Genomic DNA, 21,958 nt, shown 5'->3' on the forward strand with positions numbered 1-21,958 from the left:
TATAGATTAAGTTTTTCATAGTTTTTTGTTAATTATGAAGACAGAAAATATTAATTTCCATAGAGTGTCTTGACAAAAATGTACTGCCTGAAATACAGGGCAACTCCAGTGTAAAATGAGTTGGCCTGACTGTGGACATCCTTTCTCCCATCATGCACACATGACCACTGTAGCTACTAACCAATGACATGAACATTTTTGGACCATTTCAGACCATTTTTCTCCAACTGATTGAACCATAGTGATTTTAAAAGGCACACACTTTTATTTAGTTTATTTAATTGCATTACCTTTGTTCCACTTAAGTATATGTCAATCGACTAATTTCTTATCTACTCTAATTTCAATTCTTTAAATTTATCTTCAAAGTAATTCAACAAATTGCTTTTGTAAATCTTTTGTCAAAATTATTTTATTTATTTATTTTTTTAAAGATTTATTTATTTATTTATACAAGCACGGGGTACAGTCAGAAGCGCGGGAGGGTGAGAGAATTCACCAGAGCCAGAGCAGGGAGCAGAACAGGCAGAAGGACCGAAGTACACTGCTGAGGGGAGCAGCGGGCGGCAGGAGAGGTCTGCGCGCCATGTGGGACCCTCCTCCGGAGGCCGGGGAGCAGCTGGGGATTGAACCGGCGTCGCAGAGGCCGCGGGCAGCTTCGCAACCCAGCGCTCAACCGCTGCGCCACTGGGGAAGCCCGTCAAAATTATTTTAAAATACATTACTTTCAAAATGATAGTTCTGTCTTGTCTGTTTATAGAGTTATTTGTATGAGAAAAACATTATTTTAGGTGGTCTAGCAAATTCCAAATAAGCATGACTTGACCTTTTGCCTTAAGGTTTTCTGATTCAAGGAACAGAAAAATTTCTCCTAAGCCCAGTTACCTTAATATACACACATATCAGCTAGATTAAAAGGCATAAACTTCCTTAAACAACCACTTTTTTAAACCATGGTAGCCATGTACTTTATTTTACATAATGCTTTATGTTTTCCAAAGTGGTTTTGCATATAGCCTCACATTACATTTTCACAAGAATCCTTTGAAGACAATTCTCCCACTTCACAGGTTAGGAAATTTAACTACAGTGACTTACTCAAGTGTTAAATTAGTGTTTGCTTCCAAAGGTGGGAAGATATTAAGACATTTTCTTATATTCCTTTCTTATCTCCTGCAAAAGCAGGAAGAATTGTAATCTCAATGGTCATGATCAAAGACAAGGATTCAAAGGATACCTAAGATTAATGTCCTTTCTTATTTCTTTCCCTTCCAAAGAGCCAGGGCCATTAACTATTACTTCAAGGAATGATCTTTCTCTGGCTTTTCCTCCCTTTTTATCTCTTCCCCCAAAAAACACATTTTGTTTTCACATGCATATAGAATGAATTTTAAGTTGACCCATAACTGAGTCTCTTGAAGGAATCAGCTGTTTTGCTCTCAGCCATAGTTGTACCTGGATCATCAGTACAATTCAAATCAACATCAACAGGTTAGGGAAAAATAATTTTCAGATTTCAGATTTTTTATTATTTTAGACAGGTAATATACCACATATAATAAGGTATCTGGCCATTACCCCTTACAAGGGAATACAATGCTAATAAGGTGAGAGTTTGTTCAATGACCTTTAATCTATTACCATTTCTTTCACAAAAATATATGAATATTCATACTAAGATAGTTGCATAGTAGTTCCAGTTATGTATTGTTATCAAATGAGTCTGCAACTAAATTTGGGGAATATTTGTGATCCTAAGAGTTTTTTTGATTTTATTAATAGAATTACTGAGCGGTTGGGTTCCGAGGCCTGTGGGTTAAGGAATAGAAAGTTCAAATATAAGCCTGCTTTGATCTAACCCTTAACCTGATAGTCAAATCCAACTATCTGGGACCATCAGTTCTATGAGATTTTCATTACAACTGCATTAAGTCTTTCATATGGAGATTTTGGCAAGTGTCTGGGAGGGATTTTTGCTTTATCATTTTCACTGAATAAATGCCATTAAAAAGGTGCTTTCAAATGGTTCTTATTTTTTTTTTCACTTAGAAAGATAAGAAAAAATTGCAAAACTGTGACTTCTAGTGTGAATTTTCTTCTCACTTAAATAATAACTCTTATTTAGTGGTATCTGGGCACAAAGGAAAACATCCTACACTCCTCTAGGTTCCTCTAGGCTGGCAAATAATCAAACAAATATCATAAAGATTGATATGAGAAAAATATAAAGACGTTTAGTAAACAATTATACCTCCTGTATATATGGGAGGGACCCAGTAAGTTCAACTAATTTACCCACTTGGCTTCAGATGCCATCTTAAATAACCTCAGGTACATAGAGGAGATTGGAGATGAGGTGGGGAGTAAGGGAGAGGTCTGTTAGGGAAATTTCTAGAAAGAGCATAATAAGCAAAGGTATTGTTATTCAGGTGTAGTGCTGCTTTCCCTTTTGAAAGGAGTTAAAATTTGGTGTTCTTGTTACAGTGATGGAGACATCCTTAGAGAGATTTCCCATTGCACATATTTGTGTCTCTTTCAAATATTTATTTTTTATTTATTTATGCATATAAGGACTGGGGTGTGGGCTAGAAGTGTGTGGGAGCTGGGGTGGTGAGAAGATTCACCAGAGACAGAGTAGGGGGCAGAACAGGTGGATCTTGAAATACACTGTTAAGGGGAGCACTGGCAAGACAGGAGAGTTCTTCTGCACCATGTTGGTTAGCTCCTTGGCCAGGGATCAAACTCATCCCACAGTGGCTAGTGATAGCTTGATAGTGCTGAGACTAACCCCTGCATCACCAGGGAGGCACTATATCCATGTGTTTCTTTCAAAAGGCAACCCAGTCTTTAGAGATCCTCCTATTAAATAAACCTTTTGCCAAAAGAGATATATCTTGTGATGGCAGGTTTTTATTCCCCTTCATCTACCATTATATATTACATACTTTTTCTCATCTACATTTAGTGAAATGTTTCTACTTCATGCTTGCAAAAATTTATTTTTGATAATAACTTTTACTTAGCCTACCTTCCCCCTCCCGATGATTGTGTTGTTTTGAACTTTATTCAGAAAAATTTGACTATGTCATCCACAATTTACATTTGGTATCCCTGTTACTGTATGTTCCAAGTTTTTTGTTTATTTTTTCTGGACAAATTAAAATATGTTTACTATAATGGCTCACAGTTTCCTGCACTATTTGTTTCTTCTCCTCCTCCTCACTTTTCTCCTTTTTATTATCATTATTTTTATTAATTAATTAATTAATTTATTTATTTTTGTGGGACCCTCGCCTGCGGCCAAGGAATGAACCGGCGCTGCAGAGGCTGCCGGCAGCCTCTCAGCCCAGCGCTCAACCATTATGCCACCAGCGGAGACCCTTTTCTCCTTTTTCTAAATACTCAATTTATTTGTAAAATTTTCTTTCACTTATTTATGAGGCATATGCCATGGCGCTTGTGTTCACCTTGGCATCCTCAACCCAAAAATAGTTCCTGGTACATAAAAGACACTCAGAAATATTTAAAGATTCAGGGTACTTACATTTACTGAGCAACTATTATGTACAAAACTATCTTTTATATATGGTGTTTTTGCATGTGGTATTTTTTTATCTGAGAAATTCAGTTTCCACCATGTGTTATTTACATTTTTCACTATTTATAGCATTATCTAGTTTTATTTTTTATTTAAATGTGGAAATATTTTTTAAATAAATTTTACTTGAATGAAGAAACTAATTGAAGATAAGGGCGCTTTTTCTTCTTTGCATCTCAAATTCTTAGCATTTTAAAAGATACCAAATATAAAATATTGAACTCTGCTTTTCTCAACTCAATATCGATTTGTCAGCTACAAGTCAATAATTTAAAAAGTTCCAATTTTAGGTTTTTATCTTAGATCACAGGGGTTTAATTGCTTGGAATAAAAATAACATTACTTGATAATTTTAGGACGATTTTTGGTAGAAAAATGTGGGAGACAGCTTTTATTGTTTTAGTATTTTATCCCAGGCTAAGAGTTAATGCTAAACAAACAGGACACAATGGGAGAAGTTTGTACACTATACGGTGATGTCTTTTCAATAGTCAGAATTTGCAGGTCCAGAAATCAAGGTAGAAATAGTATTAATAATGACACCACTCACTTTTACCCCTAATGACCTAGTAGCAAAATTTTACTTATTGTTCCTGCAACTTTATGCTCCAGTGACCTAGAGCTATTAGCCCAGAAGGAGGAATGTTTCTATTAGGGTATACAACACTGATTCCATAGAACTGGAAGTTAAAAATGCCTGAAAAAGAGTGTCCTTGTCTTCTTAACAATTGTTGAATCTCAGGGTATATGGGGGGGAATTCATTATACTCTTGTAAATTCTCTAGGTTTTAGATATTTTTAAAATAAAAAAAAAAGTTATTAAAAAAAAAAAAGAGTATGTGCCCTCTGGCCACCTGGACTTTGAACTCCTCAAGCCTAGGTTGCTCCTCAGGCAAAAATGGTAGTTACTATGCTATCAAGGTGATTACTCCAGACTAAAGGGGTAATCAAACTACTACTCCTTAAGGGAGAGAATGGAGAGTATGTGTAAAATGCAGGATGTCCCTTAGGATATTGTTTGGTGTGATCAGAGTTTGTGAATGAGATCAATGAAAAAAGAAAGCAATCCAGTGTGGGTAGGATTACTAATCACCCAGACCTTTCAAGAATGAAGTCTTCTGCCACTCCACTAGGTAAAGTAGCACAACTAGATGAGATGCTTGCAGAAAGCAAAGATACAGAATGGGTAGTGGAAGGCAGTTTTCATAAATACCAGCTATGACCATGTGACCAGTTACAAAAAAACAAGAACTATCATTGTATTTTCTCCTTATTCTTCTATGAAAATAACTGCATGTGTGTATAGTCTTTTTTTTTCTTTCCTTTTTTGTTCTCTTCCCATGTAAGATAAAATGTATTTATTATTTTTCTGGGTTGCATGGAATATCAAAAAGTAAACATAAATCAAGGGCTTTGGCTTCTTTTTATGAAAGGGGTTAGTACATTGTTTGGTTGTATGAAGGATATTTGTACCATTTTAGGCTGAATTATGACCTTCTTTTTATCTTTTTTTGGTTTAAGGAGATATAGTTTAAGGAGATATAGTTGCCAAGTTGACTAGGGGTGGTGAACTTACCATGCTTAATTTTGTGTCAATTTAATTGGCCACAGAATGGCCAGATTAAATATTATTTCCAATTGTGTCTGTGAGGGTATTTCTTAGCATTGAAATGGACAATCTCAGTAAAGAGATTGCTCTCTTCAGTATGATTGGGCATCTTCCAATTACTAAGGACCAATATAGAACAAAAGACAAGGACAAATGTATTCACAACTTTTTTCCTACCTCATTGATTGACACAGCATCCTGTCTTCTAGTTTCAGCTCTTTGGCCTTTGACATCAAGGAATTTCCCCAACCTCTTAATCCCATCATGGGAGTCAGTGGATTCCTCTTAATAAATCCTGGATCAATTCTATTGGATCTGCTTCTCTAGCAAGCCATGATTAATACATAAAACACTACTTTTTCAACTCAATATTTATCGATTGAACAGCCACTATATACCATTTATTTAAAATTTTCTAACTTTACTTTTTGTTCTATATTATAAAAGTTGAGTGCTTGGAGAAAAACATAAAGTTTATCCATAATTTGGGGATGATTTTTGGTAGAAAAATATGGGGGGCATCTTTTATTATTTTGATATTTTATCACTATAAGTAGACTTTAGAGGAAAGAAGACACACTGGGAAGGTGGATGAGTTCTTTCATTGCTCATGTAAGCTTTTCAGTACCTACTTCATTATTTTGTTGAAAAGGAAGAAGAATTTTAACTGCTTGTAATTACCTACTTTTCATATCTTGTACACCTAGAATATATCATAAATATATGTAACTTCAGAGTAGCCTATGTTTTTTTTTAAATATTGGTATTTCTAATGAAAAACAACTACTAAACATGTTAGTCAGCTGTCATTATGAAACCAGTGGAGAATAATCCTGAATCACTCATTGGGACTACATTGTAAGTGGTATGTCTCATATTTAGGGCTACTTTAATTTTAAATACTTTTCCTTTAAAAATGTCCACAATATTTTAACAGTTGGACATTTTCTAATGATAAGAAATAAGAATGAAATTTTATTTGTTTAGTTAAAGTGTTAAAAATTACTAATTCTCCCATACTTATACCTGAAGGCATTTATAGAAAATTATCTGCTATATGAGTCCAAATTCAGCCAGTTGTATATTTTAAAAATATGTTTACTGAGCCTCCCTGGTGGCGCAAGGGATTAAGCACCGCACTATGAAGCAATCCGCAGCCTCTGCAGCATGAGTTCGATCCCCGGCCAGCCAGGGAGAAACCCACATGGTGCAACAGACCTCTCCTGCTTGCCAGCTGCTCCCTCAGCAGTGTGTTTCAGTAGATCTGCCTGTTCTGTTACCCACTCTGTCTCTGGTGGATCCTCTCACCCCCCCCCAGCATCTCTGGCCTGTTCTTGTATGTATAAATAAATAAATCTTATATATATATATACACGTATATATATATATATATACACACACATATATATATACACAAATATAAACCATTTGTATATGCAGCAGTCACTTATTTATTTATTTATTTATTTATTTATTTTTTGTAGCTATAACTGGAAATCAAGTAACCAATTTGGCCTTCAGACACATTGACGTCAAATTTCCCTGAGGATTTTTTGTTTCACTTGCAAGTGTAATTTGTTTGAAAATATAACAAATTTCCCTTTCTTGAAATGGTTATGTTAGAAAAAGAAATAAATGCTAATGGGAACACAGATGGAGGCTACAGTACTGGGGAAATCAACTTGGAATATTTTCTTTGACAATAATATATTACATGTGACTTAGACCATGTACTCCCACAATTTAAGGGGAGAAAAAGGATTTGGAAGGGGAGGAGAAAGTACAGCAAAGTAAAAATTTTACTTCAAAAATGTATAATGCTTCTAAATTTGTAAATATATATACTTTTAATCTCATGGGAGATTTGTGGTGACAAAGCCAAACCTTACTTTGAAAATAGACTGTTGAGGGCCTCCCTGGTGGTGCAGCAGTTGAGCGCTGGGCTGCAAAGCTGCCCGCAGCCTCCGTGGCCCTGGTTCAATCCCTAGCCACTGGCGAGGGTCCCACATGGCGCACAGACCTGTCCTGCCATGCCCGCTGCTCCCCTCAGCAGTGTATTTTGTCAGTCTGCCTGTTCTGTTCCCCTCTCTAGCTCTAGTGAATTCTCTCACCCTCCCGTGCATCTGACTGTACCCAGTGCTTGTATAAATAAATAAATCTTAAAAAAAAAAAAAAAAAGACTGTTGAAGTCTATTGTCAATGTGGGTAACATTGACCTAAGGGTACAAAATTAGCCCAGAAGGGGTAAAATATTTTTATACTACTTTGATTTTGATTTCTCCAGTGTTTAAATCTACAAATAAACTTCTGATGCTTATTATTTAACATCTTTTGCTAATACTGTGATAATTCCTTTTTGTATAATAAAAAAATTAAGAAACACTATTGTTGGTTTTGTCAAAGGTTTTTAATTTATAAAAATATTTAAAAATAAAGTATTTGAATGCAAGAAACAAAACACATATATATTAAGATTGTATTTTGGACCGTTGCCATAACATATTTCAGATGTTTTCTTTAAGGTGATTTCATGTCTACTTCACACCCAAAAAATGAGTGTTAGAAAAAATTATTTTGAAATATTTTATTGAGATAGGTAGATAGGCAGATATGTATTATTATTTAAAGGTATTACTTCATCATTCCTCATCTAGTTTCAGTGTTTTCCAATTTTAGAATTAAAGAGCCAGAACAGAAAATATTTTAAAATGATAAATGCTTTGAGCTGACAGTGGATTAAACTAAAATAACTTTATGAATCAAAAAATCTAAAATAAGCAGTCTAGATAAAAGTTATTTTAATGAACTATTATTTAATCCTTTCTAAAAATACAGAAGTCTAATATTCTGTACGTAATTTGGACTTTTCTTTTCAAACTTTATAATAGTGGAGCAACACTGACATCCAGTAGTTAAGGGAAGCTCAGCAGCATTTTTGGTAATGATAAAAATATACACTCAGACATGCACATATACATACCCCCCACACATATAAACCCCCTATCAATTTTACTGAAAAGTATATCCAAAATCTAAATATACTTTTGCATCTTTCTTGTTCTGGTCTGAATAATTTTTGAATATAGTTTGAGGCAAAACTTAATGTTGTTCAAGGTAGTATTTTACTTCAACGTATGATAGTCTGTATCTTAGTAAATAAGTTATCATCAAGCCAATGCTTAGCTATTCCCTAGAGTTTTACTTCCAAAGTTCAACATTATGGTACAAACAAATCATTCTTGAGTTTTCAGCCCTACTCCCAGGAGAGGGCAGTGAGGCAATAGATTAGACAATGAAACTGTGAAATAAAGACTAATGGCGTAAGGGGAAATGTAATGCCATATTTATTTTTTATCTTTCCTTAGTTTTGGTAATAATATCCCTCAAACTATTTCTTCTATTATATATTCTGAAAAATGTGCATCTTATTCTGGCATTCGATAGCTTCAGAAGACATTCATCTACATGCTGAAGGTCATGTGTGATATAAAAACTAACAGTATAAAATTATGTGCTAATGCTAAGGTGTAAATGGCAATTAAAACTCATGACCTGGAAAAAGTATAAGCACCCCTGTGATTAAAGCATCTGAAAGGTAAATATGAAATAGAAGTAAATAAATCACCCTGACCACACGTTGTTATGTTTTAGAAAGCACTGTGCCCTTTATAGTCAGTTTTTTGTTGGTAGTTACAATAAATAGTTCTGTAGCCTAAATGCTTGAGGTTAAATAAGGTTTGGTCCTCATGCAACCCTAATTTTCCAGTCTTCTTGTACAATACTGTACATTAAAACAAATCATTCTCTCCATAATCCTCTTTTTATGAAGTTGCCTTTTTATCAGTGCATAGCTCAGAGATGGTCACTGGGAACCAGAAAAAAAAAAGAAAAAGAGAAAACTTAATAAATCGGCAAAAGCGCTTTAAGAAAAGTGCAGAAAAGTTCTGCATAAATGATTCATGATTTTTTAAATGAATTTTGCCCTTAACTATAATTCATAAATGAAGTTCTGATTACAGCTCAACCTAATGTTCTGTGTATAACTAAGAAAACATTTTAATTCTATCTGGAATTCAAGTTTTTATATGTAGCCATCCCTTTGAATAAATGACTGCTATAATGTCATATCTGGAGAAGGCCATATTGTACTTTCCAAAGAGAATTATAAGTAGCTAAATTTGGTGCTTTGAGATTACTTTAGGGGTATAAACTCTTCAAAGATATCTGCTTGCTTTGGAAATCCTTTTTCCTCTCTACATGCATTCGAATGCCTTAGAATAAGCTCTTCATCGAACAGGCTGTATCCAGGAACTTGCTGTGCTTCTAATAATTACTCACCTTGTTGCTGTTCAACTTCAGAAGAGAAAACTGCTGTGGAGAAATAGTTCTAGTAGTCTTGTAAAGGGAATAAAATACATTTTTCTGACAGTAATCTCCCCTTCGTTGTGAATTTTCAGTTAGCTTCCATGAAGCTTACTATGAAAATATAAAATGAAGATACTATGTGTGTAATGCAGTTATCTTTTAAAAATTGATAATAGGGAGCTCCATAATCTCTTTTGGTTTGGTGCATGTGTTTTCCAGAATATCACTAACCTAAAAAGACGAAGCTGACATAATCACCCCAGGACAGCCACTCCCATTTGTTTCCCTGAAGAGGGTCCCCGTACCTTTCCTGGCAAAGAAAGGGAACTTGGCTGGAATAGAAAGGCCTATGCTCGTAACTGCCAAAGTAACACTGAAAACTATATAAAAAATAAAGTCAATTCACAAAAGAAAATGTGTAACAGAAGATGAATAATATACTTTAAAAGGCACTGATCATTTTGAATACACATTTGCAAATTAATCAATAATGGCAAACACAAAACATATTATAAATCTTGATATTTCACATGTTCATACTATTTGACAACCATCAGTTATAAAGATGCTTGAAAATAATCTATTGTTTTCTCATCCCAGTGTGTCTTTATGGCTTGAGATGAAATTAACCAATTCTTTCACTTATTCAATAACTATTGATCTTGTGTTTGTGCTTACTATGTGGCAGGCCCTATAATAAAGGTGAGAATTTATAGATGAAAAGATTGACTCATGACCTAAAAGACTCCTATAATTCACTATCATGAGATATTTTATGGAAATATCATATATATACACACATGGATATAGAGAATATATTTCAGTGACATTAATTCAAATATTCTGGTAAAAAAATTGGTTGGTTTACAGTGGCAGACAAAAAAAAATCCAAAATGAAGATAAAAATTCTTTTGTAGCTTATAGATTGGCACTTGTCTTTTTTAAATTCAATATTTGTGTAACATATATTTCCTCTCTGGTAGAACATGATCATAACAAGACAAATACCTGCAAAAGACAGGAAAGGGTAATGAAATAAACCCAATAGAAAATAAATCCCAGTTGGTGATATCCTAATATGGTTCTATTGCTATAAAACAAGAAAACTAAATAATAAGTAAAGACTAAGGGAAGTTCCCTGCCCCTCAGCACACACATATATTTAGTATGAGCAAATGAATGGGAGGATAGGCAGAATAAAATGCTTCCCACATCCAAAATGGCTATCTCCTAATCCCCAGAACCTATGAATATGTTAGATTATGTAGTAAAGAATAGTTGAGGTTTCAAAAAAAGAGAAACTGAGGAATAATTGAAAGTTGTTATAGGTGACAGCATGAGTTGGAACCAAGCATTGTCACAGGTCATCTAATTCCCAACTCTAAAACTTTCCTGTTATAAATTGCTCAGTTTCAGGCTTCCCTGGTGGCACAAGGGGTTAAGATGCAGCCTGTGTCATATATTTGTGTATATAATACATTTATATGCAGAAAATGAGATAAAATTATAGATGGTATCTAATATATATTTGTGTATATATGAATATATGTGCATATGTGTATGTGTATATAGATAGATACACATTTCAATGAATTCATCTTATGTGTTTGAACCTCTGAATAAACAAGACCATGATGAGTAACTAGTACTGTACTTTCTACTCTAAACAACCATAAATGTGGTCAAAACATATGAGAAAATTATAATCAGATAATGATAATAATAAAACATGTGATCCTTGAGAGAAAAGAAGAACTTAAGGTAACCTCTACATGCCCCCTGACTTTTTGACAGGGTCAGTCTTCTAACCACATGCAGGGTGTTGGAAACTAAAGCAAGTGTGGCAGTCTTGTTGAAAAGGAAGCTGAGAGGGCCTCCCCGGTGGCGTAGCAGTTGAGAGCTGGGTTGTGAAGCTGCCCGCAGCCTCTGCAGAGCCAGTTCAATCCCCGGCTGCTCCCCGGCCACCGGAGAGGGTCCCACACGGCGCGCAGACCTCTCCTGCCGCCTGCTGCTCCCCTCAGCAGTGTACTTCGGTCCTTCTGCCTGCTCTGCTCCCCGCTCTGGCTCTGGTGAATTCTCTCACCCTCCCGCGCTTCTGACTGTACCCAGTGCATGTATAAGCAAAACAAACAAATAAATAAATAAAGCATGCCTTTATTAAAAAAAAAAAAGAAAAGAAAAGGAAGCTGAGAAATTCAAAAGCAGCTGTTTGTGGGTAGAGTACAGAAAGCAGAGAGTTGCATAGATGGGAGATGTCCGTCTATGTTGTAGCTTCTTATAAGTTGTTGACTGAGGGCAAGGCTATATTTGTACAGAACAGGATTCTGAAAGGCATAAATATTTACAGAGATTGACTGAGACTCAGTGAAGTTACTGGAGATTACATGACAAGGCAAAATGAAAGATCCTAAGAGTAATGAAGTCTTGCTAGCCCCTTGGGCATTCAGCTGAGACACCCAGAGAGGCCAAACTTTAGAAAAAGGATCACTTCCTATGTAAGGACCATGCCTTGGATCAAATAACAGAAGCAACAAAGACCTGCTTTTGCAAAAAAATAAAATCAAGCTTGAAAGAATTAAGAGACTCTGCCATAATTTGTCTGCTGAAACATAATTCAATACCCTTTGAAGACCACAATGCAATGCAAATCTGCTAATTTTTTTTTTCCCAAAATATTCTCCATACAGGAATATAAAGAAACTGAACAACAAGCCAGGAAAAAAGACATAACTTGCAAGCCATGAACATAGATCTGAGGCATACAGTAGGGGAAGGAGAGGGGTGAAAACAGGGGAGGGAAGAGCATAAGGGACTATGGTGATGGATCACGGGTGCTGTGGTGGTGGGAGAACTATGGGGACTACACCTGAGGGGAGAAATCAAATACTGTACAAAAGTGAACAACAATGTGAGAAAATAAAGAAGTAAAAAATATTCTACAACCACATTTACTAGAAATATTAATAAGCAGGAATACATGACCTATATTTAAGAAAAGACGCAGTCCATTCAGAACCAAGGTCTTTAAAACAGCAATTACAAATAGAGCCAAAAACTTGAAAGAAAAGTTTGACAGTGAGTGAAGTGTTGGAAAATCTTAGTAAAGAAATCATAAATATAAAAAAAATACCTTAATGAAAATTCTAAAATTGGAAAAGTTCAATATATGAATTTAATACTTCATGAGATAGAATTAATAACAAATCGGATAGTTGAGCAGAAAGTATCAGTAGATCTGCAGAAAGGTAATCAATAGAAATGATCTAATCTGAAGACAGATGAGTAGGAATTATCTCATTTGAAGAGCAGAGGGGAAAAAATGGAAAAAATATAAAGAGAGCTGCAAGTGACATAAAAGGCAGTATCAAAAAGTATAATTTCAGTCTCAGGAGGAAAGGAGAGAATAGGCTTCAGGAAAAAAAAATAGTGAAATATTAATTGACAGTTTCCCTAATTAGGTGAAAAAAATCAATTCACAATCCAATAAGAAAAAAACATTTCTCAGTAACTCACAAATTAAAAAAAAAATAAAATCTTAAACATAGTCAAAAATAACATTAAAAAATGAAACAATGCCTCTTACCAAATACAATGTAGGCCAGAAGGTAAAGGAATTCTACAGTATATCCAATGAAATTATCCTTGAGAAATCAGAGTAAAGACATTCCCAAATAAAAAAATACTGAAAGTCTCTTCTATTATGCTGCATTTCAAGACCTATACTATACAAGATGATAATAAAAGTTTTTTAGGCTGAAAGGAAATAAGACCATAATTATTATAATATTTGAATATTTCACTTGAATTCATAGATATGAATAAAGAGCACAGAAATGGCAATTATTATATGACTGACAAAACTGTTCTCTTTACTCACTTTTTGAAGATATCTGATTTTAAAGCAACAATAAATCATATGGCTTCTAACATAGATATAAAACATTTAAAAATTGCCTCAAAGTAGAGAATGTGTGTTAAAATTCAGTACGTAAAAAATGAAATATTAAAATACTTATTTAAAAAATAATATATGACACCAGCAGCAATAATGGAGTAACAACCTCCAAAAGTCCACTTCTCCATAAAGGCAATGAGAACATATGGAAAAAATTGCAAAATCAGATTTTTTAGAGTTCTAGAAATTAATCAAAGGCTTTCAAACATCTTTTATTAAAAACAGATCAATTTTGGTAATAACAATGAACTTTGAGGCATTTAAATCTTGCTTTATTCTCATCCCCCTCGCCCATGTTTTGCAGCATCCTTTGATTTGTAAGAATATATATTTTGGGGCCTCCCTGGTGGTGCAGCTGTTTGAGCGCAGCACTGTGAGGCTGTCCGCCGTCTCAGCAGTGTGGGTTCGATTCCTGGCCAGCCTGGGAGATACCCACATGGCACAGCAGACCTCTCCTGTCTGGCCCGCTGCTCTCCTCAGCAGTGTTTTCGGTCCATCTGCCTGTTCTGCTCCCCTCTCTGTCTCTGGTGAATTCTCTCACCCTCCCACGCTGTGGCCTGTACCCCAGTTCCTGTATAAATAAAATAAATCTTTGAAAAAAGAAATACATATTTTGATCATATAACCATCATTTAGATAATCAAAATATACATTTCTCATGTACATTTCAAATTTATCCACAGTTCCTTACTCGTAGTGTTAGCGTTATTTCTGGTTTTCAGGTCTGGTCTCCAGCCAGGAATGGATCCCAGGTTGCGGTAGCACTGCTCAGTCCTCACCGCTGCACACCACTGGTTGTTGTCTAAGGAAGCCACAGCAGGAATGTCACTAACTCTCAGGCAAGGAAGCAAGAAGAGGCTTTTTTTTTTTTTTTTTTTTTTTTTTTTTTTAGAGAAATAGATATAAGGAAAAGCTTTTTAAGGAGAAAAGGATCAGAAACAAAGTGACACTCCCAGGCCCATGGAACCAGGCCAGGGAGGGGCACAGAAGCTGAGTGGTATCTTGCCTCAGGGAATGTATACCTTCTTTCCCTAATTATTCTAAAGCCCCATTGTTTTCTTTGTGATTTATTAGTTCTCAGTGGTCTCTATCTTAATGTCTGTGCCCAGAATTACATCTTGCATCCCAGCCCTTATCCTAGAGTCCTTTATCCTTTTTTTAAAATTTAAAATTTTATAGATTTTTACATCATTTTTCATTTTTGCACAAGGTATGCATTTTCATCTTGGTTATACATTGTGCAAAAAAAGAGTCCTTTATCTTTATCTTCTTTATGTGGGAATGCCCTGTTAGTCCTTGGAATTTGCTGCCCCACTCTGTGAAGCCTCCTTTATTGCTTCCAGGCTTTTTCTTGTGCTGTTCTGACCCTAGAAGCTATCCATTTTCCCTATGACTCAATAGCTCCCATAAACCTTGAAATTTCCTAATGTTGTAAAGGACAAATGTACCTCTTGTTATGCTAATTAAGATAACTTTGGAAAACACCTGTGGATGGGAACTGATTATCAGGAAAACCAATAAGAATAGAGACTGGGATTTTCAGGCCCTCCTCTGATTTCTTGACAGAGAAAAGGGATTTGAGGTTGATTATAATTGTCAGTGGGCAATGAGGTAATCCATCATGCCTATATAATGAAACCTCCAGACAAAATTAAGATGAGGGAGAGGTTCCAGGTTGATTAACTTTTGAAGACTAAGGGGAAATGGCGTATCTAGAGAGGACAGAATGAATGTTCCATGCTTTCCCCTAGACATTGCCCTATGCGTCTCTTTCATCTGACTAATCCTGAGTTCCATCCTTTGTAATAAAACAGCTTTCTAGCAAGTGAGTGGGTTTCCTGAGTTCTTTGCACTGCTTAGAAAACTAATCAAACCTAAGGATAGGATCATGGGACTCACCAATCTGTAGCCCACAGCTCTGAAGTCCAGGTGACTTCCTGGGGTTTGTGATTAGCTTCTGAAATGAAAGGTGATGAGTGATCTTGAGAGACTTGAGTCCTTACCTTTGAAATCTGATCTATCTCCAGGCAGATAGTATCAAAATTAACTTAAATCATTGAAAAAACTTCTGGTGTCAGAATTGCTTATTGGTGTGAGGAAGTTTGTTATAGATACATCTCAATCAGAGGGGGAGGAGCCAATCCCCCATCCCCATTTACATATCTTCAGCTTGATGTATAAGTCCCAGCAGACCATGAACCAGACTTCCTGGGGGAGAGGGTTTGGAAGGTGGGTATATAACAGGGGTGTAAAAAAGGGCAGAGGAGACATGTAGAGAAGAAACATGGAAAGACACTGTAGGGTAAGGAAAAATGTCCGGCTTTTCTACCCTCCCGCCATCAGGATAGATGATGGATCCTTGCAGTCCTGAATGCATGCCTGATGGCCCTGATGGCAGGAACCTGGAATAGGGTGTGGGCATAGGTAGATAGGATTCATCTGGGCTGAGACTGGGCTTTTAAGGGTGGTGTCATGGGGACACCAGTAGAAGCCGAAGGGAGAAGCTGAGAGAGAAGCAGAGCCATGAGAAGAGCAGAGAGAATGTGAGAGAAGGCCGGAGAGCCCAGATAGAGTGAAGACTTGCTGGGGGCTGGGAGGCCTGCCAGCCTCCCGGCCCCCCAGTACCCCTGCCTGCTGTGTACCTGGTAAACCCCAATAAAAGCCTGCAAAAAGCCACTGAGGACTCTCTAGGACTCCTTCTTTACCGGGTCTGCTGGATCCTAAAAAACCTGCACCGTGTCCATTCCTGCCCTTTACAGACACTTAGAAATGATACTTGGAAGAGGCATGTTGGGAAGCTGTTCCTGGTCCTTAACAGCCATTATATTGATTTAATGGTGGATTTTAGGATAAATTTTGAATTTTGAGTCTCTAATGTGCCCCAGTTCTCTGAGGCCTGACTGCCTAGGCCCTTTTTATGGTTCCTTGACATGGTACTTTAGATGTGTGGCAAGATTTTGGGTCTTAGCAGACTTGCTTTGAGCTGAGCCTGTTTGACTAGGCATTTGCCCATCAGGGTATATATAATTTTTGGAGTTTTTTATTGGGAAACTATTTTTTGAAACCCTTTCTTCTCTGTCTCTTTGTGGACACCAATTCTATTAAAATTCTTTCACACTAAAAGTTTACTTCTTTGCCTTCATGATACAGATGCCAGAAATCTTTTAGAGAGTGTGCCTCTAATAGTTTGGTAAATATACAAAAATACTTTTGGAATAATAGCATGGAAAATGGCCAAACTCATGACCTTATGTTAATATAGATTAAAGTACTCAATTACTCTTTCATCAGATATATCACATTTGTATTATCTGTATTATGGATAAGGAATAATACTATTTTTGGTACCTTTTAAGTAGCAACAATTATTCATTTTAAGAAGATTTTTGAACATGAAGTTTTCCTTTAATATTCTAAAGGAATATTCCTAAATTATATTTCTAAAATATTCCTTAATTTCTTTGATTGCACTGCTTAGCTCATTTATATTTAGGTAAGCTTATCACTGGTAATTACCACTGGAAATGACCAAACAGTTGTGTTTATAGCAACATGGAGATTACTGCTAATATAATGTAACTTTGACTTTTAATGAGCCTGGCAAATTTTGCAAACAAGTATGCCAGGCACATCTTTTCATTACTGCCGAAGACTCATTAATATGATTATTTTGTCAAACATCTTGACTGACAAGTTAAATATTACTGCCACACTCATGTGAGTTGTAAGAATACAACACTGAAGGGGGAAAGCTTTGTCTTTGGGTCTAATTAAATGGGATATTATCTTACCATTGTTTTTTTCCAAGGTACTTAAGTTTTTCAGGTTCACTCAAGAAAATGTGCAATTGAAAATAGCATGCTTCACTCCATTTAAAATATATGTGTGAAAAGGGCTATTTTCTTGAGATATCCAATATTTCTTAAGCCACAATCAAATTTTATTCAATCACATCGTCCAGGAATTTAAAGCTACTCACTGGTCTGCTATGGTGCAGATGGCAGAATGCATCATAGTTCCAATAAAGGGAACATCAAGATTTAGTTTTGGTCTAAAGAAAAATATGTCTACAGAATTATGGTATATAGAAAATGTCTCTTTTAAGACCACTGCATTATGTAGTATTTCAATAAATGATGTAGTACATGTTATGTAGTGCATCACAAAGGACCCTTTGGAGGAATTATCAATTATTTTATAACCAATATTTTAAGGCATCTCAAAGAATTGCTTCTTCATTTAGAAATTATAAGAGCTTCTATTTGACTTTCTCCCATCAGGGTGCAAAAGAAATGATATTATATGCCTCTGGTTCTTCTAGGCTGAAAATAATCAAACAATCCTAAGAGAAAATACACAAGTAGTTTAATAATTAAACTACTGCATATATAGGAGCGACCCAGCGTAACAAACCAATGTGGTTGTATCAATAGATGCTATCTTAAATTACCCAAACTGGCACAAGTGAGCTTCGAGGAAGTAAGGAAAAATTTAGTTAGAACATTTACTGCTTTATTTATTGAAAAGTGATAAAGGGGGGCCTCCCCAATGGCACAGTGGGTTGAGCACCATGCTGTGAAGCTGTCCACAGCCTCTGAGCATGGGTTCGATGATTCCCAGCTGGCCAGGGGGAAACCCACATGGTGCAGCAGACCTCTCCTGCCTCACCTGCTGCTCCCCTCAGCAGTGTTTGGTCCATCTGCCTGTTCTGCTCCCTGCTCAGTCTCTGGTGAATTCTCTCACCCTCCCGCACCTCTGACTGTACCCCAGTTCTTGTATAAATAAATAAATCTTAAACAAAAAAAAAGATAAAAGGGATTACATCTTCCTTAATGGACCCTTATAGAAAGAAATTTAGATATAAACATCAAAAACTACCCCCATCTACCCTCCAGAGCCCCTCTGAAATAAACTTTTGCCAAAAAAGACCTATGGGTCTGACACATTTTTGCCCCCACCCCTGCATTTGTTAAACGTAAATGTTTGTTACTGGAAACAACAAGTAGTATAAATTACACAGACACACACACATTGTAGAATTTTAGGTCACAGGTAGAAAGGGCCTTAGAAATTTGTCTGTACATTCTTATTGATACACATAAATCCAACGCAAAGGGGATGACTAGTTTGTGAACATTCACCCAAGTAATTAAGAATACAGGTGAAGGCCCAAGAGTAAATTTACATGGGGAGTGAGGAAAAGGAGAGCTAACAAAATAGAAAAAAAAAAAAATTATTGCTGGTACAAGCAGGATACTATCTGTGTTACCAACAGATATTGTTAGGTGAATAGAAACTAGGGTACAATCAGAAGCCAAGAAAGACACCTGACCTACCAGGATATCTTTTTAAAGTCCACATGGAGGTTCTACTCTGGCCCTTATTCCCAGGGTAGCCCCCGTATAGGGAGTCAGGAGGTGGATTCCCAAAAATCCTACCTCTTACCATGGAGTTGACTAAGAGCACTTTCATCTGGCTCATAGTTGTCCCTCATCTTTTCTCTTATGCTATCATTCTCAGTGAGAAAATTGAGAATGGGATTATATTACTTATCAACAAATTTTTGCTAATATCTGTGATGAAAGTATGCTTTCTACCCTTTCTTGTCATTTCTCTGTACATTTGGTAACAAATTAATATGTACTCGCCATTATAAAATTGTAGTTTTGCTTATATTTATTCAGAAGCAAAAATTTGCACAATGTAATGTAAGCAAAGAACTACTTTGTTTTAGATTGTCAGGGCAAAAGGTGGTTTTAAGGGATGTAGTCATCCATAAAATTTGGGCCTCCCCGGTGGCACAGTGGTTGAGTACTGGGTTGCGAAGCCCGCAGCCCCTGCAGCGCCGGTTTGATCCCCAGCCACCAGAGGAGGGTCCCACATGGCGCGCAGACCTCTCCTGCCGCCCTCTGCTCCCCTCAGCAGTGTATTTCGTCGGTCTGCCTGCTCTGCTCCTTGCTCTGGCTCTGATGAATTCTCTCACCCTCCCACACTTCTGACTGTACCCATTGCTTTATAAATAAATAAATAAATCTTAAAAAAAAATTCAATTCCACTCATCCTATGAAACCAAGTTTGCATTTCCTGTTATTCCTTAAAAAAAAAAAAATAGGATGATCAAATGTCATTATCAGAAAAAAAGATGCTGAATTTAGGTAGAGCTTGGAAATACTGTCTTTAACATGTCCGATTTGCATATGAAGAAACTTGCCTCTTCAATGTTACCATCTCTTGTAAATTGAAAGAGATGTAGTTGAGGATGATGCTCTCTTTGGTTACAAATGAAAATTTTTGAGTAATTGGGGGGCGGGAGGGGAGGGATTGGTATCAGAATGGGGGGGCTGCAATTGTATGGGGAATATAAAAATAAAATATATTATTTAAAATAAATAAATAAATAAATATATTTACCTTATCTTTGTAAAATTAAATGAAAATAAAATAAAAAGAACAGTTTTTCTAACAAAAAAAGAGAAAATTTTGAGTAATTCCGTTTAATGAAGTTAGTTCAATCAGATATGTCACTAACTCACACACACATACATACACAAACCCCCAAAAAACAAACTAACAATTGTAAGTTTATATTTCTCCATCATGAAATTTGGACAGTATAATACAGAGCTTTGAAATAGAGCTAAAGCAAATACCATAATAGATTGGGTTTGCATGTTTGAATACTATTATGTGATTAATACCATGATGTCAATCACATTGTATTACTACTGTAATAGCTAATATCTGTTGTCAGGCACTAGTCTAAGCATTTATGTAGGTAATTTTTTTTTTAATCTTCACAAGAACTTGATGAAATTGCTTTAAAAGCATGATCAATCTGCCAAAGTTTGTGTTTATTTAGGGTTAATAATAGCTAACATTGAATGCATCCATCAGTAAACCCTCTTTTTTTTTTTCTTTCTCAAAAATGAATATAATTTGTTTTATTATATTCTGTCCAATCAATATACATCCATTTCTATAGTGAGCAAAAAAAAAAATCATTTCCCCATCATATCCTGTATACCACCCATTATTATTAAATTAGAAACATTAAATTAATATACACATGCCAAATCATTCAAGGCAACACTTTTTTGTATCATTTCTGCTAAGTATGAACTCTGACTTCTCAACGGGTAAAAGCATTAGAGCATGATGCACAGAAAGAATAACACAAACGTGGCTGACTTCATCCTTGTGGGATTTACAGATGCTGAAGACATCCAGCTGGTGCTCTTTGTGCTGTTTCTCCTGATATACCTGGTCACTGTGCTGGGGAATGCAGGGATGATAACGGTCATCTGCCTGGATGCCCAACTTCATACCCCCATGTATTTTTTCCTCAGTCACCTGTCTTTCATTGACCTCAGTTACTCAAATGTTGTCACTCCTAAAACAATAGGAAACTTACTGACCTCCAACAAGAAGATTTCCTACGTGAATTGCTTCACCCAAATGTACTTTTTTATATTCTTGACTGGCGCTGAATGTTTTCTTCTCTCCTCCATGGCCTATGATCGCTATGTAGCCATTTGCAATCCTCTCCACTACCCGGTTGTCATGTCCACCAGACACTGCTGCTCCCTCGTCTTCGGGTCCTATGTAGTAGGTTTTATGGATTCCTTAATAAATGAGCTTTGCATGAACAGATTGCACTTCTGCAACTCCAATGTAATCCATCATTTTTTCTGTGATGCGTCCCCAATTTTAGCCCTGTCTTGCACTGAAACCCAGGACACTGAACTCGTGATATTCATTTTTGCTGGCTCCACACTCATGTTCTCTCTTATCACAATATCAGTGTCCTATGTGTCCATTCTCTCCACTATCTTGAAAATTAATTCTGCTTCAGGAAAGAGAAAAGCCTTCTCCACCTGTGCCTCACATCTCTTGGCAATCACCATCTTTTATAGCACCATGATCTTCACTTATTTAAGGCCAAGTAAGTCCTACTCCTTGGGAAAGGATCAGGTGGCTTCCGTGTTTTACACTATTGTGACCCCCATGCTGAATCCCCTCATTTATAGTCTTCGAAGACTCTTTCTTTTTTTAAAGATTAATTTATTTATTTATACAAGAACCGGGATAAGGCCAGATGCACGGGAGGGTGAGAGGATTCACCAGAGACAGGGTGTAACAGATTTCCTGAAATATACAGCTAAGGGGAGCAGCAGATGAGACAGGAGAGGTCTGCTGCGCCATATGTGGGTCACCTCCTTGGCCAAGGATCGAACTCAGGCCACAGAGGTGATCTTAACCACTAGGCCACCAGGGAGGCCCTGCCTTAACTGCTTTCAAAGGAGAAATCGGAACTAAATGCACACTCCTTTTGTTTGGTGTAGCTTTCTCAGTAAACACCCTAACTGAGCTTCCTATCCATTGCCTCAAATCCCCTTCTCCTAGCTAGTTACTCACATGACAAGTTACTCAG

At 36.3% G+C, this 21,958-nt stretch overlaps 1 protein-coding gene across 1 annotated transcript; it reads left to right on the forward strand.

The window, feature by feature from the left end:
- Positions 1-20,679: 20,679 nt before the first annotated feature.
- LOC311177215 (olfactory receptor 8H1-like) lies at positions 20,680-21,730 on the forward strand (the record flags this gene model as incomplete). The annotated part of the gene is made up of 1 exon (XM_084243055.1): positions 20,680-21,730. One exon carries the CDS (start codon positions 20,680-20,682, stop codon positions 21,703-21,705), a length of 1,026 nt encoding a protein of 341 aa, XP_084099181.1. The 3' UTR covers positions 21,706-21,730.
- Positions 21,731-21,958: the final 228 nt, after the last annotated feature.

The sequence above is a fragment of the Talpa europaea genome (assembly GCF_964194135.1).
Source record: "Talpa europaea genome assembly, chromosome: 9".
Classification (NCBI taxonomy): domain Eukaryota; kingdom Metazoa; phylum Chordata; class Mammalia; order Eulipotyphla; family Talpidae; genus Talpa; species Talpa europaea.